The 27994-nt window shown below is 41.7% G+C and overlaps 1 protein-coding gene across 1 annotated transcript; it reads right to left on the reverse strand.

The window, feature by feature from the left end:
- Positions 1–349: 349 nt before the first annotated feature.
- znrf2b (zinc and ring finger 2b) lies at positions 350–27994 on the reverse strand. The gene is made up of 5 exons (XM_079164725.1): positions 27231–27994; positions 11237–11332; positions 679–784; positions 466–538; positions 350–381 (listed from the first exon to the last, which is right to left on the reverse strand). Exons 1-4 carry the CDS (start codon positions 27619–27621, stop codon positions 481–483), a joined length of 651 nt encoding a protein of 216 aa, XP_079020851.1. The 5' UTR covers positions 27622–27994; the 3' UTR covers positions 350–381; positions 466–480.

Genomic DNA, 27994 nt, shown 5'->3' on the forward strand with positions numbered 1-27994 from the left:
GGAAGAGGGGAGCGCCGGCCCCCCACTTCCAGGACCTTGTCCACCGCCTCCAGCGTCTGGATGTACAATCAGCTGACACCTGCTGTCCAATGGCCGCTCAGGAGGAGGAGCCCCGCCTGCCGTGATGTGCTGTGTAGTTCTGAGTGTCAGGGCCGGAGACGATGTGAGGTGGAGACCAGTTCGTCCAGAAGGAGGCTGAGTGTGGATGTGCAACTTAAACATAAACACAAACGTCTGTATCCCTGAATATTGCTTAAATGAGATTTGGCACACAGTGGCACTACATTATTGGGTGGGGATGGGGGGTTAAACAGATCACAGTGTCCAGCAGTCTCCGTGGATCCACACTCCCTTTTGTAGATCCCTCACATTGTGGAATACCTGGCACCAAACAACCAAGAGAGAATATTAAAAACAGGTTAAATCAGGACAAATCCATTGTGTGGGATGTTGGGGACAATTTACCAGTGCAAAGCAGCTTTAATCTGATGGATGCTCTGGACACGATCTGTTCACTTCAAACCACTCATCGATGCAGCTGCGTAAGGAAGAAGAGTGAAACACAAAGACAGATAATTGTACAGTAGTTCTCGTCAAAATTCCAACATGTTGGATCTGGTGACATCTAGTGGTGACCACCCTTCACCACTAGATAGCAAGAGAAAGAAACCTTCTTACCCTTTATGGTAGATGCAGAGGCAGGGCAAGCGAGCGATGGTGTCTCCCTGCACCAGCTCCTCCAGGCATATTGCACATTCTCCTGCATCCTTGGTCAGGACGTCCTCTGTAATATGAAAGTAGGTTACACGCAAAGAATCTGCAGCAAAGCACGATATATATGATACATGTTTTTGTATGTTTAAGTTGTAAAACCATCAACCAGCCAGGACGGCAGATGAAAATTAGCCTGCGCAGCTAAATCTGGCATATAATGATAATTAATGAGCATCTTCCCTTCTTAAATAAAATACACATAAACATGTGATCTTCATTTGTCTTAGTTTAACTTTGAGTTAAGTTTTTTTTGTGCTTCTATTTATAAATTTTTTCTGGAGAGGTATACCGTTGAACAGTCACTGTTCTACTGTATTAACTATTATTGTCATCTTTGGTACGGAAAGTTATTTTTGTACAAGACCAGTAATGTTTTTATCACAATGTTTTATTTCTTAACCAACATTTTATGTATCTTTGTGAAAAACAAAAAATATATATATAGAAACCACAAAAAAGGAAAGAAAATAGTTGTTTGCTGCTATATTAATGCTCTGAATCCCGTATATGGAACCTCTAAAATATAATAGTTTTCTTTAGATGGTAATTCAAATGAAAACAGTTTATTGTACGCAGGAATTCATTGCAATCGTCCCACTAGATTATGATATCTTGTGTGCAAAGTTCACATGTGGTCCTGTTGTTGGTGTTAGAGGAAGCTCATGTGTTCCTCTGGTGACTATGAATATACACAGCAATATTCACGGCAATCTGTTGTTGACACTCATAGGTGCAGAAGCAACCCAGAATTCCACCTGTGCAACCAGCCATGATGTGTATAATAGTTACAATATACATGTATAGAATGAGATAAGTTTGTAATGCATATAAAAAAAGTAAATACAATATACATGCATAACTTTATAGTGTTATGAATAATATATGTGCAGCATACCAGGCTGTTCTAACTATAACTATGAAGAGTCAGGTGATGTACACTACCGTTCAAAAGTTTGGGGTCATTTAGAAATGTCCTTATTTCTCAAAGAAAAGCACTGTTTCTGGCCTTCCTTTGAGCTAGTTGAGTATCTGGAGCATCACATTTGTGGGTTCGATTATACTCTCAACATGGCCAGAAAAAGAGAACTTTCATGTGAAACTCGCCAGTCTATTCTTGTTCTTAGAAATGAAGCTATTCCATGGGAGAAATTGCGAAGAAACTGAAAATTGACACGAAATTGTCTGGGTGACCCCAAACTTTTGAACGGTAGTGTATTATAAAGAGAAAATCCCCACAGAGAGGCGGGTGGAATTTAACCAAGGAGACTGGTCATGTCCCAAGTGAAACCAAAAGTCAACTTCCATACTTCAGCAACACCACTTCAGTACGGATTGTAACCCAAACCACCATCTTCTCCTAAACCTACCCAAGTTTAGTTGCTCAAACCCTGCAGCGGCTTCCACAGGCGCACTGATGCTCGTGTTGCTGGACATTTGTAGGAAAATGTACGAAAAATAACAAAATATATTACACACAAGATATCATTCAGTCATATGAGGTTACGTTAATTATAGACACCTTATACAGTAATAATACAGTACTGTGAATATATAATACAAATAAAAAGATTACTATTATATAGCATAAAATATTCACAATTAGACTTTGCATTCTGTGTTCTGTGTCTTTGTGTAGCTCATCACTCTACCTGTCAGCCACTCCCTTCACCTGCCCCTGATCACTAATCAAGCACTCCCTCCTCATCAGCACAACTCTCCTCACCTGTTCTAGCCACTATTTAAACCCCAGTCACACGCTCACTCACCGCCAGATCATTGTCATGTCTACCCGCCCGTTCGGCTTGTCCTGTTCCCGGTTTCCCCGTCTGCCTGCCCTGTCTCGGTTCTGCTGGATTTCCCCCCTCGTCTGTTGTCTCGTTCGTGGATCCCCTGTGTTCCTGCAACTTTCATGTTCTGATTTAAGTATTCATTAAATTCCTGCTTCACTCTACTTCTGGTCTGGTCTGCGTTTGAGTCCTCCATCATGCCCTGTGACATAAGCGATAGTAAGATGGAGTAGTGATAAAGTAACATGCTTGTGTTGGATATGTCACCACGACTTGTAGTACTTCCTTAGTATTACTACACATAGTATACATAATAATACAGGAGTACTGTTATTGTCTCCACTACTACCTTCATATCTTTCATGCATACCCAAGTTGTAATTCTGTTATTACCAAAATATCCCTGAAGGCAGCATTGATGTGTTGGCTCACTTTGAAATATTTTCCTGTCTGTGTTACTGCACTCGATCTGGGCTGAATGGCCACCTGGAAAACTGAACCTCTGTATCCCTTCTGTGTGTGTGCGAGTTAACACTCAGCAGTTCTCATCTTTTCCTGCTATGCATAGCATTGGTCCGGGTCTAAAGTGAAAGTCAGAGTATGCACCATTAATCCCATCACCTGCAGCAAAACACACAGTCATTAGAACTGTCCTTATGTAACAGTGGATTAACCCACATAGGCCCAGAAAGCTAGTTATTATGGGCTGCAGCTCAGCTCGGCTGAGGGGGAAACATCTTTTAATGACCTGTGCCGGTTCATTCATACAGACAGATTAATAATTATACTGATGTATGCTGCAGATACTTGCTTTGTTATTACAGTTTTCTTTCGTTGCTGGCCATTATTGTTCTCAGTAGTGTCGTAACCCAGCTCCTAGGCCATGACAAATACGGACGAGACACAAGGGATGGTGATAAAGTATTTATTTTAACTAAATAAAGAAGTAATTATCTTTGAAGTGTGTCAGTCAGTAACATCAGTAATGTGAACGTGGATGCGTGTGGGGTGTTGTCAGCGAAACCAAAGACGAAAACCAAAATATAACCGGCAGCCACTGGCAGAGATCACTCCATGTACGCTGGAGAAAGACCAGGGCAGAGCAACACTGGAGCAGGGCTTTTATGCTCCAGGACCAGGTGCTCGGCATCAGGTAATCGGCCACGACTGCTGTTAGAGGCCGGGCCGTCACAGTAGCTACACACACACACGATACAGTGAGATAGGACGCTTGTCTGTGGGTTCACATGCAGTGACACTGGCACAAAATTACTTTTTCTAATTTACAATTATTGCAAAAGGAACAGCTGGCTGAGTCCAATCAAATTTTACTCTTATGTTATTTTTTCATGTCAATATTGTTTATGTCGTTCATGCGTGCAGTGAGTCAGCAGGAGGTCAGCTGGCTTGGCCAGAGAGCGGCTGTAACGCACATGTGATCAACCTGTTCAGCGTGACCAGTGAGCAACTTTCACTGGAATGAATGGGGTGCCATCTTGTAATATGTGTTTGATGCCCAGGAGTTAGCTTAGCATAAAGACTGTTTTTGAGTTACGCCATCTGTTTCAGTCTTTATGCTAGGCTAATTGCTTCCTGACTGACACTCAAAGCAATTTAATATATCATCTGTATGTCACGTATTTCTATTCACATTGGTGTCTTTGTACATCGACACTGATTGTGCAACCAACTTCTGGTAGTCAGAGGTTTAGGTGGTTCTATGCTCCAAATGTGACATTACTGTGGGCCATACGCTGAGTGTCTTCACCCTCGTTTTGGAACAAGCTTTGTGTTTCCCCAAACTATTTTAGCGTTTTTTCTGCACCATGTCCGCCATTTTTGTAGCTTCCTCTTGGACGCGTGCGTACGATCTGACAGCTGGTCGCTTTTTATGTCATGGATGCCAAGAAATGTCCCACACATTGCAAAATCTAAAAATAGGTCAGAGTCAGAGGGCAGGGTCTCTGCAGATCCAGACACCACCACAAACTTCTGTCAGATGTGATGATTGAGCAGGATTATTTTTGTATGAGTCTATAAATTGTTTATTCTGAAAATCCTACTCATTGTGCCTTTTTAAAGAGATGCCAAACCTTCTAGTTTCAAGTACCATTAAATACTGTCATGTGTCTCTGTATTCAGCTGGAAGATATATTTAAAAAAAACATTTTGGCAACCCTGATCAATAGCTAGACTGCAGACAACAGTTTAAAATATCTCTTTGACCTCGATAATGACCCCGGCAGGGGATCAGCAAAGAGCTTTTACTGCAGAGGGATGATCGCTGAGCTGTAGTTTCCTGTCTATGGTGTTTACGAGAATGAACAACTGGGCTCTGGCAGCGTCATCAGTCTGTTTCACAGCAGGTTGTAAATCTGAAACGGGGTCGTAAAAAATGTCATGCTGCAGAATGCGTCTCTCTGGAAACACATGCAGACAGGGGGCTGTGATGTTGTGTCCACGTGACAGCTGCTGTTTGTGTGTGTCTGGATAATGAACCAGCGCTGGATATATTTAGGTGTAAATAAACAGCACTACAGGGCCAAACCACAAGTCTTATTGACTGAGGTGTGGGGAGGTTTCACCTGGATCTTTGCTGTTTCTGCTGTGCAGGTTTCCAGCAGTAGCGTTCTGATTGGCTGTGTCAATCATTAACAAATGATCTCAGTGACAGATTGTAAGAGGTCTTTGGTGGCAAAAATAATCAAAAAATCAGTTCTGTCTTTTCACAATGTTGATACTTGACATAAAAAACATGTCAAATTAGACAAGAAAAAGCATTACTCAATAGCATGCAAAAAAAGACTAGACCGTTGATGTATTGCACAAGCTGAAGAGTGTGTGTGTGTTGTAGTGGAGGGCAGTCTTTGCATGGCTAAAAGCAAACTGAGAGAAACAAACATGCTGATTACAGTCCTTCAGGGTCATGTGAGACAATGTGTGTGCGTGTGTGCGTGCAGGCAGTCAGCAGGAAGGTCTGAGCGGGTGATTATCTTATTAGAACGGCCACAAACACCACGGAGCAGCTGTGATCACTGGGCTAAGTGACCATGATGTGGGGGGACACGCACATCCACACCACTCAACAAGTTCACATGGACTGTTGTTTGTTGACCCGCACCTTTACACCACATGCCCCCTATTTAAAGGACCGTCTCATGAGGAGACGTGTGTGTATATATAGCATGTCAAGAGACACGCTGGAGGGCACAAAGGAGGTCTGCACACTTTTAGTGTTGCTCTTCCTTCATGAACAATGGCCAAGTCCGGGATTGAGAAATCTTTATGAGAAATAAACCATATCAGGAGCTTAACAGTGTGCAGACCTCCTATGTGCTCAACAGTTACGTTTGTGTCTTTTGTCGGATTATTTTTGTCAGGATGTGCACACTATTGGTCCCTCTTCAAAAGACATGTTGGACACAAAAATATTTAAACAAGGCTAGGAGTTTACAGCCATGCAGAAGGATGTAGACCGTGGGTATAAGTCGCTGTGTCTCAAACGGATTGCCCTCACCTTCCACTATCCATATGGTAAGGGCACCATTGCTGCATCCTGGGCTTAGTGTCACCCTACGATTGTATTTATCTAAACCAATCATAAACAAGCTAGTTTTTCTTTTCTTCCCTATTGCAGAAGGACAATGTGTGGAGTCAGACCTTTCTTCAGCACTGACGCAGCGCTGTGGAGAAAGGTCTGCTGATGTGAGACTAGCAGCCATGCTAGCGGCTCTGTCACAGTACTTAGCTAAATGCTTGCACATCTTAGTTTATCGTGTTGGCACGCTAACATTTGCAAATTAGTGCTAAACATTAACTACAGCCGAAAATGTCATTCATTTTGCTGGTATTTGGACATAACTATATGGAATCATCAATCAACTATGGGTTTATTTATGTTCAGAGCACAAAGTACTGGGTCATAATGCATACATTTTGTCAAACACAGATATGACATGTACTGATGGTTTCCAGTCAAGATAAAGGTTCCACTGCTGTCATGTTTCTATACAGTCACAGGGAGTAAAGATAGGACATCTCTGATGAGAAAACACAGGATGAGGTGATCTGTAATCTTAAAACAGATAAAAGTCCCATCAGATTCATACAAAAGATACAACTTCTTTATTTATGGTCTCTCTCTCTCTCTCATCTAATCTAACACATAAAAAAAATGTAATAATCATAGCGAAACACCAAGTCAATTAAACTTCTGGGATATCGATCTGTTACTTGGCCGTGAGGTCAACTGTCAAAAGATCGACACTGTCCACAGAAGATTCAGCTAATTTAAAGTATCTGCTGAAGGCAATGAGGTTGATGAAATGTACGTTCCGGAGCTCTGGCCAGAAGGGGCATTTATCCAGGGCTATTTTGAGACCCGCGGGGCGGGAGTTATCGGGTCTAACCCTGCCCTTGCTGTGCGGGGAATAAGTGTGCCTACTGGTTGACAGGCACACTTGTCAACCAGCAGAGACATTCTCAGAATGTCAGAGACATTCTTACCAAAGCAAGACTTGGAAAAACTGAACTCTCTCAATAATAACTTTCATGGTGCTGGGGAGTCTACAACTGACCTTGGCATGGGAACAGTCAGAGGAAGGATACCAGGGGGTGTGGCTATTCTCTGGAATAAGAAGCTTGACTCATTGATAAATGTGGTCAGGCTTGGTGTTGACTGGTGTGTTGCAATACAGTTTACTCATGATGATAAGGAATTCATTATCCTAAATGTCTATACACCTTATGAGTGCAATCACAATGAGGATGGATATCTAAATAGACTTGCCTTCATCAATTCCTTCATTGAAGATAATACTTCTTCTAGTATATATGTCATTGGGGATATGAATGCAGATATCGCAGACACAAGCTCGTTATTTGCCAATCACATGGCTCAGTTCTGTAAAAACAATAATTTTATATTGTCAAGCGAAGTGCCTTTACCTACAGATAGCTATACATACATTAGTGATGGCTGGACCATTGTATTAGTACAGCTGATGCACATGCTTCATTGGGATGTATGGGCATCCTTTATGGGGCAGCAACAACTGATCATATACCTTTTGCTATGTCGATAAATGTCGAACATCTACCGGCACTATCTAGAAATGGAAATAGTGTCAACACAGAAAAACTTCACTGGTCAAGTCTCACTGAACAGGACGTCTTAGTCTATTCTGCTCGTACAGACCAATCCTTCAGTAATATTCATCTACCTAGAGATGCAGCTATGTGGACTGACGTTAACTGTAAGGATTTGGTGCATAGGAGAGATCTCTGCTTCATGTATAATGATATAGTAAGTGCTCTGTCAAACTACAAAAAAGAAGCTTACAGAGACTTCAAGTAGCTTCTAATGACGCCATGAGCATACTGCTAAAGAGACCGAGATGGAGTAGTGCCAGTGAAATGTTTGTGGCTACAGGAATCAATACTTTTCAAACTGTTTTAAGAAATCGTATGTATACATTTATTTGTCGGCTTAACACTCTGAAAATGTCATCATTTTCGTTTTATCCAACATAAGGTGTTGGGAGGGAAAATTAACAGGGTTTGATTTATCAGCATATATGAAAAACTAAATTATTGACATCAATAGAATTATTAATGTCAGTAAAATGAACAATTATTTATAACGGGGCACCGCCCTGCGAACAGGGACCAATAACTAAACTATAAACTAAGTCTCATAATTAGTATTCACTCACAATGTCAATAGTCTGAGTACTATTACACATTCAGAGTGAAAGTGAAGGTTTGAGTTTGAGCACAGGCCACATATCCAGATATTATCACAATACATGCACAAAGTAATCACAGACAGCTGCTCTTTAAAGTATAACAGAGTTTATTAAATTCCAGTAATAATGATCTAGTCAACTAATATCTAAAACAACAAAACTATACATCCATTAGCACGCTATCTAAAATCAACAAACTGTGGTAAGAGGAGGTGTGTGCGAGTGTATGTATGTGTGTGTGTGGGGGGCAAGAGAACAGCTCAGTCAACGTATGATGTAATCTAAACGTAGCTACGTCATGTGGAACTACACATTGAAGAATGGAGGTTGCACGTGACCACCTCGCGAGACTACAAAATGGCGCCAGACTCTATAGACAGATCACGCTATCTACATGTGTCTGAAGCAGTTAGCTGGGGGTCGCAGTGTTTATGTTTTATTGTTTTCGCATCTAAACATTCCTTGGAGCTTGCTCTTATCTGAAACTGAGATCAGGTTGCAGATTTCTCTGCAAAATAGGCAGGCCATATCCCTTTGTTTCAAAGCACATGGTCAGATCCCAACAAAGGTTTAGTAGCACCACAGTGCCAGGAGCTCACTGATACCCTGATCCAGGTCTAGGATGACATCCCCCCTAGACACCGTCTCATCAGGAGCACGCCCAGACGTTGTTGGGGGTGCATACAGGCCTGTGGGGGCCAAACACACTACTGAGCCACATTATGAAGTTGGATCACCCGTGCTTTCAATTTTTCACTTAGGTTTTCGGACTGATTTTGAATCCAGCCCTCAATGGGTTAATGATTTTGGTTTTCATTGACAGTTCTGACGTAATTTTGTTCTTGACGAATTTACACAATTAATATATCAATAAAGATTTTCAACTTGAATTTTTCGATCACCATGTGAATTAAGTGTTCCCTTCATTTTTGTTGAGCATTATATGTATATATACCGTATATTACATTACATTACAGTCATTTGGCATATATGACGCCAACTCGGACTGCGAGGAATCTGGGTGTGGCCCTGGATGACCAACTGTCGACGGCGCAGGTGCTAATCCAGGCTCTGGTCATCTCCCGCCTGGACTACTGCAACTCTCTACTTGCCGGAGCGTCAGCCATCAGACCTCTGGAGCTTGTCCAGATAGCTGCAGCTCGCCTGGTGTTCAATCGCCCCAAGTTCTACCACATTACTTCCCTTCTCTGTTCTCTACACTGGCTCCCCGTCAGAGCTTGCATCCAGTTTAAGACTGTGGTGCCAGTCTACAGGGCAGTGAAAGGAACAGCTCCTTCCTATCTCCAGGCCATGGTCAAGCCCTACACCCCCGCCCGACCACTTCACTCTGCTACCCCGTCACTCAGAGGTCCCTGCGGCCGATCGACCCGGTCACGGCTTTTCTCTGTCTTGGCCCCACAATGGTGGAATGAACTCCCCACTGATGTCAGGACAGCGGAGTCGCTGCCCATCTTTCGGCGCAGGCTGAAAACTCACCTCTTCAAGAAGTGCTACCCTGAGCCTTCCACTCAGCACTTATTGTATTCATATTAGTTTGTTGCACTTATTGCATTCATATTAGTTCATTGCACTTATTGTATTTGTGTTAGTTTGTTGTACTTATTGTATTCGTGTTAGTTCGTTGCACTTATTGTATTCCTTTGTTTCTGCACTGTACGTTTGCTCTGGTTTATGCTCTTAGATGCTTGTTTAACAAAGGATATGCACTTATGACTTCTGGTGACTAGTAGTTCTCTTGAATACCGATGTTGAATACACTTATTGTAAGTCGCTTTGGACAAAAGCGTCTGCTAAATGACTGTAATGTAATGTTTGTCCCATCAATCAGTTGCTTTTTTCTGTAAGTCAACTTACAACAAACTGTAAAACTACACTTGCCATTTGTGTCGCTCTGCTGCAGGAATGCGACGTCCCCATTTGTAACCTATCAAGCTCTGATTGGCTCAGTTCTCTGACGGCTGTCAGAACAACACCAGAACTTTTTGAAATTATTATTTATTAAGTATTTGTGTGCGTGCATTAAGTGTGTGTGTGTAAGTGTGTCATATTCAGCAGCTATTCTTATTGCTGCTGAATGAGAATAGCTGTGACCAGAGGAATGTGCTGCAATGTCCGAGGAGGAGAGAGACACAAATAGACTCAAGAAATGTGGAAAAAAATGGTAAGTTTGATAACTACATAACTAATGTTGTTATTATTATCATTATTATCCCCAACATCACTAAGGATAATAACTTTTCTTAGTCAGCCTTACTGATTAAGAGAGAAATCAGTAAGGCTGAATGATACAAAATATTTTTTGTATCATTCTAGATAAAATATACAAATAAATAGCAGTAATAATACAAAAAAGTTACAGAAAGATTTCCCAGGGAAGCAGACTGCAAACAGAGGATCACGTTACATAAGCAGAGAGCTGTGGTTGCATATTTCATGAGGATGTTTTTTGAACATAGGATAATTATAAGCCTGTTGGAAGGCCGAAGGTGTCATAATTTATTTATTCTTTTTGTGACATTTTCTTATATTTCTATTACTTTTTATTTATCATATATGATCTTATATTGAAGTTAGTTTTATTTAACATACTGTATATTTCTTCTAAGTCTTTGTTCATTACGTAAAAAAGAAAGAAAATAACTTTAAGTAAAGAGGTAAAAATAAAACACTAAAGTATGGTTTCCATGTTGTACTATCTTTCCATTTGCAAGGTCCTTCATCATTTCAAGAGGTAATTGTAAAAATAAATGTTATTTCTTGCTTCTATTATCTTAGATTAAAGATAGTTTTTTTTTAATCATCATAGTTTTAGTTTCTATTTTCTCACTGATTGTTCTGCAGCTGCACAGTTTGGCTTTCGTAACTTATATATGATATTAGTGAAGTTCAACAGGAACAGAGTCCTACCATTATACGTTACTCTGGGTTTGGTTAAACACAAGACCAGGTGAAGATCCATCTCATCCGAGGATACAAACTTGGAGCACACAGGGCACTTGAAGCCTGGAAGAAAGAAAGGACACACACACACACACACACACACACACACACACACACACACACACACACACACACACACACACACACACACACACACACACACACACACACACACACACACACACAGTCAGAAGAATGATACGCTGAGGGAATCGTCCTAATCATTAAGTTCTCAGGTGGTCTGCTTTTCTCTGCAGCACCATGTATCCTGGTGTTTTAGGACTGCTTTTTCAGTGACCACTTGTCAGTTTGTCCAGTTCTATCTAGCCTCAGAAGCTATTGATGCAAACTGCCCAGTTGTATTTACTTAGTATGTATGTGTATTTATTGCAAACAAATGGGAAACACAACACATCACTATCTGAGGATGTAACCCAGGAAAGCCTTGCCCTCCCAGACACAACTGTTAACAGCAGCTAATGTTATAGTAAGGGATCACTATTATACATGATAACAGGAAAATATAGTCCTTAAGATTTTCTATACTACATTTCTATACTACCCATGAATGTCTTCAGAGGCTGACGTTACCACACAGTATTCAAGTAGTGTCAACTCATCTGTCAGCCGGTCCCATATTACATTGGTAAGGCAGAGATCTGCCTATTCTTTACAACACATTTTAAAAGCAATGCTTGCCCTCGTACTGCAGTGTCTTCTGAACAGTTTTTGACAACTACCATTTGGTCAGTAGGCGACTTTGCATCAAGGCCGACAGACATGAGTACAGAGGCCGACTGCTGCTGAAACAAGGCTGATGAGAGGGAGGTTTGCTGCTGGAAAACCAACACGGGAAGCTGAGAGATGCTTAATCTCTCCGTAGAGCTCAGGTGTTTATCACTGTGATCATTCTCTATGGTTCACTCTTCAAGTATTATTCCACATTACATTAACAATTTGATACACTGTTAAAGTAAAAATATCACAGTGGAGCTTTAGGGATTCTAATTTAGTAACAGTTTTCACCAGGTTGGCAATCCCCTTGATTTGTTGACCTATATTTGTAAAATGCACCTAACAGCCAGATACCCCTTTTTATTTCACATTAAAGATGTGCTTCATATGTATTACCAGAGAGCATGAACAGGAATAGCAGCAGCACAGCTAAGCACCAATTAGTGAGAAGTAGATGTATTTCTATAAAAGGTCACTGATAACTTAACAGATGATCCAAACATTATCCTCCCTAAATGTTTCCAGTTACAGCGCTTGTTGTAAATACATTCTTTTCAATTTCCATCAAAATCATGTTGTGATAATCTCACACACAACAGCAAACACGTAGTTTCCACTGACATCAGTGTGCCCTTTGTCAGATATCACCTTCATCCACCAGCATACAGCTGTGCAGACCGTCACATATCAGTGACAGGTGACTGCTGTGTGCTGTACGTATACAGTATGTGGAGCTTCCTACAGTCTATCCACACGCTGTGACACTGATGGGATAAATAGATTAGTGCGGCCAGAAGCAGGCGATCCACCGCTCGTCTGACCTATTTAAGTGAATCACAACATGCACACACAGGACACCGTCGCTCATGATCTGCCCGCCATCTGCTGACAGTTAGGAGTGTGTCGTCTAGGTGTATTTACCTGAAAGAGAGACGAGGATGAATTCCGGGTCTGCACGACTCTACAAGTCATTGTGTGAGGGCGTGATGACTCATCCAGTAAACTGGATGTTCTCTCCAGGAAGTGAAATTGGCTTTTTTTTGTCCTCATGCATGTCTGTCTGAGGTCATACCTGCTCTTGCTAGCATTAAACCTTTGCCCTCTTAAAGTATATTTCTCCTAAAATTACAAACATAAGATGGAATAATCAGGTAATAGTTCTTATTTTTAAAGCATGCTGCTGTGGTGGGATTGCTATCCACAGACTTGATGAAAACAAACTGAATCAAGACAACAACACAGCGTGATCTAAAACATCTGTTGCCTGATGCGGCACAGATACGGAAAGTATTAAGTTGCAAATTTCCTAAACAACACTGAAGAAAGGTGGAAATGGAGGATGAGGCAATAGAACATTATTATTTTTTCTTTCTCTTCATGCAAACAAAATCAAAAAGCCAGCAAACATACAAAAAAGCCTCCTCTTTACTTCCTGCTCTGATAGCAATTGCATGGGGACAAAAAGATCAGTGCATCGTTTAATATGGCTTTTGGTTTCAGTAAAGAGAGGAAGAACAAAAGAGGAAGTATCCCATAGGTGTGACATAAGAGCAGCTCAGAAAACCAGTTTTGATGGTTTTGTTTCAGATACTTCTTCATTTGGATGCAAAGAAGGTTGAAAAAGGTAGAACAGTACATTCCAACTCCAGAAAGACTGAGAGAACACTTAACAATGATAATTTCACTCTGGATAACCATGCATGAGACGAGCTTTGAACACTAGACAGCTGGGTGTCTGTCCTTGAGGAGGATAATTATTTGCATTAAGTTTGACGCCTCAAATGCTGATGAGGCCGAAGAGAAAGAGATGTGTTAGCAGCTCTGGTAAAGGCGAGGCCTAAACTTAGGGTGCTTTCACTTCTGTGGTTGGTTCATCTGGTAAAACAATGATACATTGTAGCATGTTAGTTCTGAATGAACCAAGAGTAAACATGAAGTTATACAGAGTGACCAGAATTATGCACTTCAATGCTTCTGTGTATATACTGTATGTATGTTCTTTGGTGTCACAAAGACCTCACAAAGAAATAACTGATCACAGGCATTATTGGACATGTTCTGACACCAGTTTTGTTCTGCTTTGACTGAACCAAACAGGTTAGGTGTGAAAGTATCTTAAGCACTGCTGTTTGTTGAGCTAGAATGTTGATATTTAGCAAGAACACGGTCTAAAATTAGCACCCGCCACTCATTAGGAAGTTGAAATCCACATTGGCAAAAACAATAAATTAGGTCAGCCACCACTGGCAGGTTGCTGAAATATGCTTCCTTCACAAAAAAAACTCATGAAAGATGGTGTACAAGGACATGCTGGAGGGACTGGCTTGGGAATCACTATCTGGTGAAAGGAAGAACTGCGTTTGCTTAACTGTGGTGTTCAGCCCAACTCCAAAAAACACCAGCGAGATTAATCAAATACTGACAATATTGAACAGCACAAAGGTCGGGCTAATGGCTGGGCTGTTGATGATGCAGGTTCAGTAAGAGTCCCATTCAAAATAGCACAAGGCCGGTCATTACCCAGTTCTCTGACATCTCGTTTTTCTATGCATTTTCTCCCTGGTTTTATTTATTTACCTGCACAAAGAATTATTTTTACTGAAGGAAACTCACAGTGACTACAGTGGTCCTGAGATCAAGGATGTTCTCCTGCATCGTGTTCTGTGTGCTGATAAAGACCAATGTGACCCACAGAGTTAAAGTTTCTCCTCCAACAGCCACAGCTTCAGATCTTACCACACCGTTAACCAGCATTCTTCACATTACTGACTGTATCTGCTGTTTGGAGAGCTTCAGAGTAGCCTGTTCATTATCTGCTGCCCTTAACTCAGCTCAACGCAGCCTGAATCAGCACATCTTGGACTCCATGCTATTAAATGGGATTTATGAATCGTCATTTTATCGATCAGTTCACAAGCCTGGCTGCAGCCCACGGCTTTTTACAAAGGCAGGCAAATTGTTAAGTTGAGAATTGCATGGGATAGTTGTCGGGTAGTCTTTGAGAGTCTCTTTCTCTTTCTGCAGTTCTGCTCTCTACTACGTGCGCAGAAGTACACATACTCACATTTGGGTACTTGCTTAAACAGAGTACTGATATGAGTACTTAATAAAACCATCACAGTTCTAAAAATGACTTTAAAAACACGTTTTATTTCCATCAAATGTTCCTCGCTGACTGTAACAAACAGGAAAATAAAGTGTGACACATTTACAACTTTGAAATAGTCTACAGTCACCTAAAAACATCTATGGATGTTGCCAGCGTGTCCACGAAGGTTCCACCAGGTGGTGTGTGCTGTTAATCATCTGCCATCTCACACTCAGCAGATGGACAACATTTAAGAAAAAGAGCAAAGGGGGGTTTGAAAAAAAAAACACTGACGGCTGGCAAACAAAGCAAAGGCTTTAAGTGGCTGCTGACTGGCTCTTTATGCTGCACATGTGGCCGGGGCATGGCTGTGTGAGTGTAAACCTAGCCTGGTTAGTGTACCAGACTACCTGTGTGTGTGTGTGTGTGTGTGTGTGTGTGTGTGTGTGTGTGTGTGTGTGTGTGTGTGTGTGTGTGTGTGTGTGTGTGTGTGTGTGTGTGTGTGTGTGTGTGTGTGTGTGGGTCTCATCAGCAGGAGGGCTGTGTTCAGGAAAACAATGAGAGTTCAAAGCAGCTGATTTTATCATGATCTAACCCCACCGTTTTTAACACTCTAAAACTAGCTTACATTCATTGTAATATAATACTAATAATGAAGACTTGAAATTACATTACACAACCAAATACGGTTGACTTTCAGTTTCACTTTTCTCTGTCATGCTCTTCCTCTCTCTCCCAGTCAGTTTAGACTTAAACTTTTGAACATCTATATAAATGAATGTGCATGACGTGGCTCAAAGCAGTACATCGGTCTCCTTAGTGTCTGCAGTAGGATAGGGTAGTCAGAATAGAGAGCTGTAGAGATGACATGTTTTTGTAGGCCAACAGGAAAATAGCATCACACTGGTCACCACGGTCACATGACTTCATGTTAGTCTAAAAAGGAACTCCGCCACGGTCACATGACTTCACGTCACCACTAAGATAAAAGAGGACTAGTGCTCTAGTGAAGACGTTTGTTAAAACAGACACATAAAAGCTTCAAACTACACAAGGTATGTAGTTACTGACGTATTTTTTGTTGTAGAACAAAACATAAAAAAATCTCTTCAGCTTCTTTTAACCACACACCTTATTTCAGACATCTAACCAAAAACACATTCAAAAGACATCGACTTCAAGACGAGCGAACCAGAAGTTCAAAGATGCTGACTCATGTCTGGGTTTTAGGACTCATTCCTGCAGCTCTCTAAAGGGCAGAGAGTCCGGGACCGACAACTGACTCGCATGACAAGGAGGTGCAGAATGAACCTGAATCATTTAGGTTAAAAAATACCTTGCTACCGTAAACTTGACATTATACTGAAAATAGCTACGCTACCAAAACCCTAGTAGTGAACGTGGTCGCTAAATGTTAGAGGTTTGTGCATGCAAACTGCAGTAAGCACCTGCTCCTTCTTGGTACACCTGCAGGATTTAAACCGGATGCACTCGGTCCTATTTCTTTGAACACTAAGGTGTTAGCAGCTGCTAACATCCATCAATAACAACTCGGTCACACCAGCATCAGTGGATGTTTTTTTTTTTTGCAGAGATAAAGTACTCTTTCATGTTGAGTTCAACATCGTGTGATGCTGAGCAACAGCCTGAACAGCACCGGCCAGGAGAGCCAGAGTCCAAAATAGAGGAAGCTGGTCCAACAGTTTTGGAAACCTCATATGAGGGTGGGCTTCTCACCGCACCTTTAAGTGTTACCACACTAAAAAAAAGCTAAAAATACTTTTTTATTTCCGGGATGCTTAGACAACACATCGTACAAACCAGCCGTGGCTACTCAGACAATCCAGCCCACTTTACTCAGCGACTGGCCAGGTGGGCAGAGCTGTGAATGTATGCTCCGACTAACAAAGGAGGTTTCAAAACCTGTCTTCAGGTGAGGCCATGCAGCGAGACATCAGCACACACCTGCTGCTGTATTCAGACAAAGATTAGGAGAGCGGGTTAGGTCGCCACCGGCTTATCTCATCAAGATAGACTTTAGCTAACCTGGACTGACTCAGCCACGAACACCACCGAGGCTCAGCTCCGTAGTCCATGGTCTCCTGAAAACCTCTCTCTGACCTGTGGACCTTTCTCCAGTGAGATGCTCTCAGTATGAGAGAGTTTGCAGGCTTCTGATCACTGCGTCCTTGTAAATGAATAATTATAGCATCAGTAAAGAACCGTCAGACAGCTCTGTCTGCTCACCAAACTCAAGCATCTCCAATCTGGTTTCAGATCTTTGTAGAAAACAGTTGCAACAAACCCGTCCTCGCTGCGCAGATGTTCTACATCAACCAGCTTTTTATTTTATTTTAACACCAGAGCTGCAGGAAATGCAGCTACTGTTTTTTGCTTAGTTTGTTTTTGATATTTAGTTTTTGTCGTGTTTCTGTTATAGTGAAACTTTAATTCAGAAGGAGTACGTTGTATTTGCTGCTTTGGTGTAAGAATATTGGTCATATTCGTTCATATAGTTATTTTGTATTGATCATTTTGTTTATTCATCAGAAAAAGCCAAGAGAGCTTGTGTAATGTCGCCGCTCACGCGCAATGCATCCTGGTACATGTAGGCACAGCAGGAGAGATCCGCTTTTTCATTCAATACAGCATGCACTACAGAATCTATTTCTTCAGAGGACTACATCTACCATCAGAAATCAGGCACAAAAAAAACTGGCAAGTTTTCCCTTTAAGGATTCACTTAGAAAGATACTATAGATCCCCTTCATGTGGTTTACAATATGTAATTCTAAACCTTCTTTGCATTATGACAACTAAAGATACCAGTACACAACATTTTTGGATTGGGAAGCTTCTGATTACTTTAAAATTCTGGACAAAAAGATTTCCTCTTTACACACAAGAATGTGATACGCAACACGACTCAACCCTTTGGAATAGCTTTGACTAGAAAACTATGGGGTCAGATCAGTCTCAATAATTGCAAATGCACACAGACTCACAAATGCAAACAGAAAGATTCACAAATGTGCACAGAACAATTCACAAATATATTCGATTTACAAATGCACACAGAAGGATTTACAAATATATTCGATTTACAAATGCACGCAGAACAATTCACAAATACATTCCAATGCACAAATAAATAAATTACGATTTATATAAATGTAAAAAAAAAATCACAAATATATTTCTGCATTTGTATGTATTTGTTTGTGGATTTGTATGTATTTGTTTGTGGATTTGTATGTATTTATTTGTGGATCGCACTGCATTTATTTGCAAATCGCTTCACATTCATTTGTGGATTTATGAGACTGTCCTGCCGTCGCTGGATTCACAAATGCGTTTTTTTCAACATAGACCTATCTGTAGCCAATCAGATGTCAGCCTCATTTTCAACCAATCACATGAGCGCAGCTCCCCCCTCAGCTCTACGATACCTCATATCAGTAGAGACCGGACCAAACTACGTGTGTAAACCATATGGTACAAACAATGAGGCCACGAGGCTGCCAGTGTAATGCTGCGTTCACACCAAACACGATTCGCGCCGCCGGTCTCGCCGGGGGACTATTTGTGTTCATTCGCGTGAATCGGTGAATCGCACTGGACGCGCCGGTGAGGGAGCGCGGCTTATCGCCCTGATAGCCGTTCAACTGTCCGCCGTCAACTGTGGAAAAAATAACCTCTATTTCTGCTTAGTATGTGTTGTGGAAGTCCCAGATATCACGGGGAACTAAACACCGTCATGTCTGGTTCATAACATAGTCCGGAGGAGCTCCGTGGAGCTCCGTGGATTTCATCGAACTGTATTCACTGTGTCTAGCAAGCCACACGTCGGCTGTTTACCATAGCTGTATGAACACAACATAAACTGATTTGGCTATGATTTAACGGCAATAAACCAACAAAAAGGAACTCCAAAATAACATTTATACACATAGTTTGGTCCGGTCTCTACTGATATGAGGTATCGTAGAGCTGAGGGGGGAGCTGCGCTTTTTTCACTCAAGGCTATGTCTGCTATGCTAGCTGGTACAGGGTTAATAGGTAACTACAGCAAGCCCCTGCCACTCATTAGCTAGTGTCAGTGGCGGGCCGTGCATTTTATACCTGGGCCTTCAGTGCTGTCCTACTACACTTGAGCCAGCTCCTAATAAGCTCATTATGACGCCACAGCTACGGTTATTATTTGTTTCTAGGGGTGTAACAATACACATATTCGTATTAAACAGTTCGGTACGAGGCTTACGAACCGAACAATACGTTTGAATAATACTAGTGCATTTGGAAAATGCAGAAGCTTCAATTGTCAGAAATATGTTTTCGGTGGACTGCGCTCACGTAACAGACAATGTGTCACGGTTGGGCTTTGCCTGGTGTGTGTGTGTGCGTGTGTCTCCTGATCGTGCTCATGCTCTTCACCTGTGCCCAATCACCTGCCCCTGGCTTTTCCCTCTGCCAACCCCACTCATTTCAACTCACCTGCCTGCAATCTTCTCATCACCCCACACACAGTAATACTCCTCTGCTTTCCCTGTTCTGGTTGTCGGATTGTCATTTGTTCTTTGTCTTCCCCCCGGGGTGCTTCGTGTTTCGGCCTTGTCCCTCCCCGTGGGCTCATCTTGTCTCCAGTGTTCATCCCTCGTGTTGACCCTCTCAGTCCTATGGTTTGGGACTTTTGCCTTTTTGGGACTTTGTCTTTTTATTTCAGTTTGGATTTTTTCCGCTCCCTGTTGGAGTTGTTTTTGGTTTCTGTACTTGACTGCTTGGTGTCCAGTAAAGTACCTTGCATTCTACCTCACCTTGTTGCCGTTGTCTGCGCCTGAGTCTCTGCTAAACACCGAAAACCGTGAACCCTCACACAACGGGCTGTGTGAACCTTTGAACCCAGAACAATAACAAAAAACAGCTGAGGCCCCGCACTTTGTTCAGGGAGGCTAGGCCAAACTAGCTTAGCGGGGAAACAACAGCAACACACAATCTACCAACTCTCCCCACAGCGTTGAGCTTTTCCCTATACTGATTCAGACAGGGCTAAAGCAATCGCCACACAATCCCCATTTTTCCAGACCATCATGCTTGCTTTGTAAAAAGAAAACAACGGCCCGAAAGGACAATAACCCTGCGCATGACGGGATGCTTCGTAATGAATGGACAATACATATAGTCCAAATCAATGTAATTAACACTGACAAGAACAAACTCACAAGAACCAGTCACATATATTTATATGACAACAAAGCAACAAATCAATCCAGCAACACTGCAGTGCTAGAGCACGAGCCATTCATATTATTCATAAAAACAACACGATAGACAAATGAACAAAGTAGTAACGCTGCAATGGTAAAAAAACAAAGGTAGTTCACTTACCAAAGCTGCTGTTCACTTAAAGACAAAGTCCATCCTCCTTTCTTTGTTAACAAAATCAGGAACTCTCAAATCCATTTCTCCTTCAGCCATTGAGTGTTAAGAAACACAGCTAGGTAAAAAAAAAAGAATCTACACCAAGCAAAACGCTAAAAATGTCATAACTTCTCTTACATATGTTTCAACCTGAACTCTTACTAACATCTGCTAGCTAGCTTTCTGTTTGACAAAAGTCATGCTGGCCCACTGACCAATCACACCGCACGTTAATGCTGACGTACTTAGCAGGCTACCTCTGTGCCACTGGCACGTCAAAGAATACGCCCAACATGTCAAACTAAAGATCTGATTGGTTGAAGACTATGACAATCCACAATATCGTCCCCATTTACTTAAACTGCACAGGCTCTCTAGCGGGCATCGGGCCTCTCTCCTTACATAGAGACATAGGGGCTGAATCTGATTGGATAACAGCTCTCCTTAAAACAAGCTGTGCTGGAAACAGCGCTGCAGGCTTGAAACAGAGCAACAGAGGTAGGCAGGAGCTGTGCAATGAGAAAATAAGCTAATGGGGAAAACAATTTGAATACATGTAGTGTATTTGTGAAAAATTATTCAATTGTAAAATAGCTATAATTTTGTGATTCTGTTTAGGCCAGCAGGCCCACCCCTGGCTAGTGTTCATGAGCGAGGAGTCATTAAATTCCAATAAAAAGGTTTGCCTTCAGTTACCAGACGATACCTACTGTGGAATCTTATGAAGGTCTCAGTAACGTCGTGATTATTACACAATACTGACTGTGTGTTTATTCTATTGCTTTCAGGATGGTTATAAAAGAAAAGCATTCGGTCTCAAAATTCAAAAGGGTGTATATCCCCATGGGATCATGAATATGCTCAGTAAAAAAACAGATAGATGATGGCATGTTATGATTGGAAAGTGGACAAATATGTAGTGCTGTCGGCCGCTACACTTCCAGAAAAATGGAATGATGAGAGCAGGATAGCAACACTGCAGAGGTGTGACTGTCACATTGGGCTCTTGGCAGTCATACTAATATACAGGAGGTACTGTGGGGATAGATAACGGTTTGTTGCAAATAGAAGATTACAGCTGGTGCTTTTGTTGCTTTTGTTATACAGAGACATGTACAGAATACGTTTCAGAGAATCTATAGCTCTGTATCAAACCTTTGACCCAGCTGTAATTACTTTTTGAAGGGGACACAGGAAGTGAATAGATGAACTGCAGATGGAAAATCTTTAATTGCACTCGTAAAAAGTCCTTATCTTACCGTTTCTCAGTCAGAGCGCAGCCCACTGTGAGCACATCCATGACATCAAAAGTTTGTCACATTTAGATCTGTAGCCATTTGCTAAAACCAGACTGCTGATCTGTTATTCAACTATAATAGGAAGCTACAGCCAAAGAACAGTTTACAGTGTAACTGGGATGGATATTCTACAATCAACCCACACATAATGGTTACGGACTTTGGAGTATGACATCATCTCCCTGTGTTCCGTTTTAACAACAAGAACACAAGACTGCTCCATAGATGTTAGAAGCTTCCCAGGGTTCTTCAATTCTAGGACTAGATTGGAGTCAAGGATTTGAAGAGATCCAGAGTTCAATCCAGACCCTTTTGTGGCAGCCTGAGGGCATCGTGTTTATTCCCAGGGATATGTCTTTTGTGCATGTAAAAGGTTGCTGCTGTTATCTGGAAGGCAAAGCTTTGCAATAGGGCTAGCAGTGTCTGTGTCTTTTCACTTGTCTCCCTGCCATTTCCTTACTGAACTGTAGTGCCAACATGTTCAGACCCAAACAACAGACTGATGCATTTATAGGATCATTTTCAGTGTGAGGTAGCTAGTATGGAGGAGAGGGTGTATGACACACAAGACGTGGGTCTGTGGGCAGATAGAACGGTTCAATGTTCTCTGCAAATGCTACCGTCTTTTCTGTGCAACATTATCAACTTATACAATATTTCCTGAGTATATTTAAATGAACACTGAGTTTTGCTATATATAATGTATTAGCTAGACTGTGGCGGACCCCTGTGGGGTCTGGAGCAACGTCAGCATCCAATGCCAGACCCGTCCTGAAACACAGACCCTGTCTCTTTGAGCCTGCTTTGTAGGTGAGACTTTTTTGCTGTGTCATCACCTCTCATATTTAAACTGTTGTTTGTGATTAGATCGTTTACTAAAGCCCAGCGGTGGAGGAAGAAGTAGCCACAGTAATACCACAGTGTACAAATACTCTTAACTAAAACAACATCAAAAGTAAAACTATAATGCAAAATGGCCCATTCCATAATATAGGCCATATTGTTGATTATTACAGATGTATTAACGTGTTTAATGTTTAAGGTGAAGCAGACTACTTTATATTCTAATACCATATAAAATACTCAAGTAAAGTACAATTACTAAATGTACTTTGTTGCGTTCCACCACAGTTTACAAGAGCTACAAGTGCACCAGATAAATGCTTTCTACTTTAAAGTGTACAAATTTTATTCATTAGTTTTTTTGGCAACTTGGATTACTGCCTCGTCTGCACTGACATTACTTTCATTAATTGAAGATGAAATGAGTGGTTAGGTGAAGCTGAATGAGGAATAAGTCAACACCAGAGAGAGACACCGTGTGCTAACAGCAAGCATTGAGTTACATCATGTAAACAAACCAGTCTATGGTTCTATCAGCTGTAATGTGAATAAATAGCCAGATAATTCATTTAATATATCGCTAGCCTGTGATGAAAAAATAAATATGTTAGTGATAGCGTACTATTTAATTTTGAACTTTAATAAAGAAAAGCTTTGAAATTAGAATGTATCTATAACTTTCATATTGCCATACTTGATGACCTGTTTTATAAAAGCAATAGCTCACGACAGCTCACGTATGTTGTGATTATATCACAGCTGAGCGAACGCTATTCACCTCCATAGTCACTGTGTGGATACATAACTATTAGAGACAGAGACCTCAAACCCTGGTCAGATGAAAACCAAAAGCATCTCAATCTCATAGCTGGATAGATGCCACTAGATTTAAGAGAGGATAGTGAACACATGCCTTAAATCAACTGGACAACTGCTACACGACACACAGTCTGTCTGTCTGTCTGTCTGTCTGTCTGTCTGTCTGTCTGTCTGTCTGTCTGTCTGTCTCACACACACACTCTGTTAGGGGCTAAATGTGTGTATGGGACCTAGCATTTTCAAAAGAATGTTAACCACACGCCTGTCTTAAGCTGCATTCACAGCACATCAGGTGTTGATTAGCACAAGGTTGTGCAGCGGTATGGGAGTGGAACTTGTTAACACCAAACTACTGCACGGTGATGAATCTTTCGGCGCAGGCTGAAAACCCACCTCTTCAAGAAGTGCTACCCTGAGCCTTCCACTTAGCACTTATTGTATTCATATTAGTTCGTTGCACTTATTCTATTCCAATTAGTTTTTTGTACTTATTGTATTAGTTTGTTTCTGTACGTTTGCTCTGGTTTATGCTCTTAAATACTTGTTTAACAAAGGAGATGCACTTATGACTTCTGGTGACTAGTAGTTCTCTTGAATACCGATGTTGAATACACTTATTGTAAGTCGCTTTGGATAAAAGCGTCTGCTAAATGACTAATGTAATGTAATGAATCTCTATTGTTGTCTCATGGCTGGGTTGCACAGCTCTGGATCACCGCTTACATGATTGGCGTGACGTTGGGTTGCATTTCTCCAAAAATAGTCAGTTTCACTTTTCGCTGCTGCATTTCTATTCCGGCATCCCCTTCCATCACAGGTTAAAAGATTAATTCAGAACACATCTCTGATTAAGGGATTGCCTCCACACGGCTCTCAACAGGAGGATGGCTGAGCCGGCGGCTGGCACCACAAACAGGGCCCTGTTTCAGAAAGTGGGTTTAGAGATACTCTCCCTGAGATGAGGAACACTGGGTTTTTAGGCCCAGAAGGAGAGGTAACTTAAACTCTAGATCCCATCATGACTCTGTGCACACAGCTGATGTCTGCTGTCACTGATGGAACAAAATCATTAGAATAGCGAGTGTGCAGCTGTAGAATGTAGTTTTCTAAAAAGGTCTTGTTTTAACAGCATTTCAGTGACAGTGTTGAACTTCATTTGTTGATGAAATAAAGTCACTGAAGGCTGTGGAGTCAAGACCCAAAAATGATGTCTGACATTAAAAATGCACCGGATTTGAACCTTTAAATCATCAAACATTATCACTGGATCATGTCTCCCGATCTATTTCTGCTTTAATTATATTTGTTCGTTATCTGACTTTCGTGTTTTGTCCCCGTCAGATAAAAGCTGAACAAATATATTATAAATGTAAATACTGAATGAAACTTTTGTTTTCACCCATTGACACTTTTCCCCTACGGCTCTTGTTTAAAGATAAATGTGCACAGTCCATATATACATGCATTAATATCTCTACATCCACTAGACTACAATGGTGGCTCTGCCTGTTATTTACCTGTTGCCATGGTGAATCGTGGTATCAGAGCTCCATTGATGATGGCTTAACTCAGAGTGAACAAACTCTGATCAGCTGTTCTGGAACCGACAACTCAAAGTTCCCCATCTCAGGGTTAGTCAAGTCAGAGTTTGATTTTAGATGAAATTTGAATGTAAAACTATTTGAATAAATATGAAAGCTGAAAATGCCATCAGAAATATCTCAGATATCAGGCATTTTATTCCCATATTAGACAGGACATCATTTAAGCAACAATTATTGATGACTTAGTAAAAGCTGGATAGATTTGTGTCATGAACACCATTTGATTTACTAAGGATCTGACAAATGTTCAATATGACTTTCATTACATTCTTTATTCTGCTGGAAACTGTAAAGTAGCCCAGCTGTAACCACCGGCTCTCATCCACTTTCCAGGCAATGCTAAATTCATCTCAAACACTCTTGTTTGGAGTTTTTGCTTTTCCACTTGAGATCAACAAGAGACTATGAGACAGGCAGCCTGTCTTGAGGCTTCCATACACAGTGGAACAAACGGTAGTGAGTGATGATCAATGAACTCAACAACAAGAAGAAGTTCACAAGGAGCCTCACGCTGTTTACCTTCACAATGTGTGACTCATCCTCCTTACACATGAATGCCATTAAACCAGCGTCTCCATCAAGCTGTGGAGTAGTTGTGAGCACAGCGTTGCTTCCTAGTGCGTACCACAGTACTTTGAGTATAGACCAGGCCGACACCGAGGCATTAGAGCGCTCACAATCGCAACGCTGAAGACCGTCATAGAAATAAACGGGACAGACGGCAGTGCATTTCTTGTTTGGTTTTTCTAACTACACCTAAATCCTCACTGCTGCTTTCAATGGCTGCTGATTGAAATGATGCAGCTGGTGAAAGAGGAATGTCAATGATTCTCCAAATACTGAAACTATGGTTTACCTTTGGCTCTGCTGCACTGATGGATTTCAAATAGCCTGTTCTAAAACTGAAGTGTAGACCTGATATAGATATCTATATATATATTTATAGGTCATTTCATTTCTCCATAGCAATATTTATCACTATATACAGCTGGTTTTCTGATAGTTCAATAAATAAATATTCTGGATGAAATAATAAGAACTTTAGTCCAAAATTGTCTGATTTTCTGAGAAATGTGATTGAGTACATGCTTGTTATAATCCACGTAATTGTGTATCACGATATCTGATTCCCTTAACAGACTATGAATAATCATGTTGAATTATCGCCCAGCTCTTGAATAAAGAGTCGCTACCAATTGGTCATCATGTTGCTTTGAAGAACACATGTGGTCCAATAAGCTCTTATTTGATGAAGCCAAAGTGACCTTTTTAAACCCTGGTGCATGGAAACCTTTTGTTTGCCAAAGTGATGTCTTCATGTTGAATGTTTTGTCCAATCAACCTAATCAATACATAGTGTTGTAATAAAGACTGTTACCTTGATGCCTGCCTTTCTGTGCGACAGTGCGCTCTGTGTTAGATATTTCCATGGAATGATAGGCTCCTGTGGCCCAATGGGAACGTACTCTGTCTAGTGATGCTCGTGAGGGGAGTCACACTTTAATGTACATTGGAAATCAATTTGTTTCACAGTTTCAGTAACCTGGGGGAATTTTACCATTTCATAAAGCTAACTAACAGTGGATATGTATTGACTGATTCCCTTTTAAACTATTTTTAGGCCTATAAATGAATGAAGTCTTCAGTTTTTCACGGCCAGAATATTATTCCCGACGGATTTAAAAACGGACTTTTGGGAAATAAAAATAGACAGAAAATGTACAAACACACAAATACAAATAAGTTAAACATTTTATAAAGTGTCTAAGTTTTGGTGTCTGTTGAAATCTCTCTATGGTGAGCTGGTGACATGAGCTCAGCACCTAGCTAGGACCCTGCTCTGTCACCTTTACATTTAGTGCCCACAGATGTTCATGTTGTGGCCCGTTGAGCTGGTTGTTCTCTTCGCTAGCTGTCACGTGATTAATCGATCCTCTGATCATTTCAATAGTCATTCATTTGAGTAACATTTCATTCAGCTGTGAGAACAAATTGTGTTTGTTAACTTGGTGCTCACTCTGCTGGTTTGAAATCATACATTTATCATATTTGAACTATATGAAATATCTAAACCACATGTTGGAAACATTGGCTCCATCCAGCCATGTGTCAGTGTGGCTTCAGTTCAGTGAACCGCTGAGCTGTGTCCCGCTTACCTCCGAACAGATGAGGCGAGAGGTGAGCTGGTAGTGATCCGATCAACAGTCGGGGACTTTCGTGCCCCCTGTCCGCCTCCTCCGGGCTGCTGCCGCCGGACTCCTGGGAGCTGTAGGCTCCGCTGCTGTTCGGAATGTTAATACCGGACTGGGGTCTGGTCCCCGAGCCCCCCACAGACCTGGCCCTGGCTCCGTGGTGCTGACTTGTGCTGGACGAGGCTCCGGAGGATCCGGACGCACTGTACGCATGGTACCTCACAACCCCGGCGGTAGTCCTGCTGACATTACTGCCGTTGCTGGACGAGCTAGAGGGCAGGTCCGAGCCGGAGTATGCTCTGGTCCGTCCGTTGGCAGCTGGATTAGCGGCCGGGCTGCTCTGCTTTGCCCCCATGGTAACCTCCAGTGACTCGGCTTTGAAATATTAAAGAGGCTCTCTATGAGCCACTGCGGGACAGTGCGCCAGATTTAAGCCTGAGGCAGATGGCTTTACAGGGCACACGTACCGTTGCTGGAGGTAAAGAAAAGCAGAACTAACTCTGCGTCGCTATGATCCCGTCGACATTTAGAAAACGCCAGTGGGTGAAAAGTTAAACCAGCCAGCTGTGATAAAAGCTAGGGACGTGTGTAAAACTTTAGAAGCCGTCACCATTGTATTCCGTCAGCGGTAGTTGTGGCTGTGCCGTAGGTAACGTTGATCCCTCCTCGGTTGAGCCACCGCTGTGGTCCCGCTGAGCTCCGACCGCTGGTTCCTCCTCAGTGTCCGC

The sequence above is a fragment of the Pholis gunnellus genome, assembly GCF_910591455.1.
Source record: "Pholis gunnellus genome assembly, chromosome: 8".
Lineage (NCBI taxonomy): Eukaryota > Metazoa > Chordata > Actinopteri > Perciformes > Pholidae > Pholis > Pholis gunnellus.

Coding starts and splice junctions, on each gene's coding strand:
- znrf2b (XM_079164725.1), bottom strand. CDS start 27,621: ATGGGGGCAAAGCAGAGCAGCCCGGCCGCTAATCCAGCTGCCAACGGA. Junction 785..11,236: donor ACCCAGAGTAACGTATAATG/GTAGGACTCTGT, acceptor TTCATATTACAG/AGGACGTCCTGACCAAGGAT. Junction 539..678: donor CTCTGCATCTACCATAAAGG/GTAAGAAGGTTT, acceptor TTCCTTACGCAG/CTGCATCGATGAGTGGTTTG.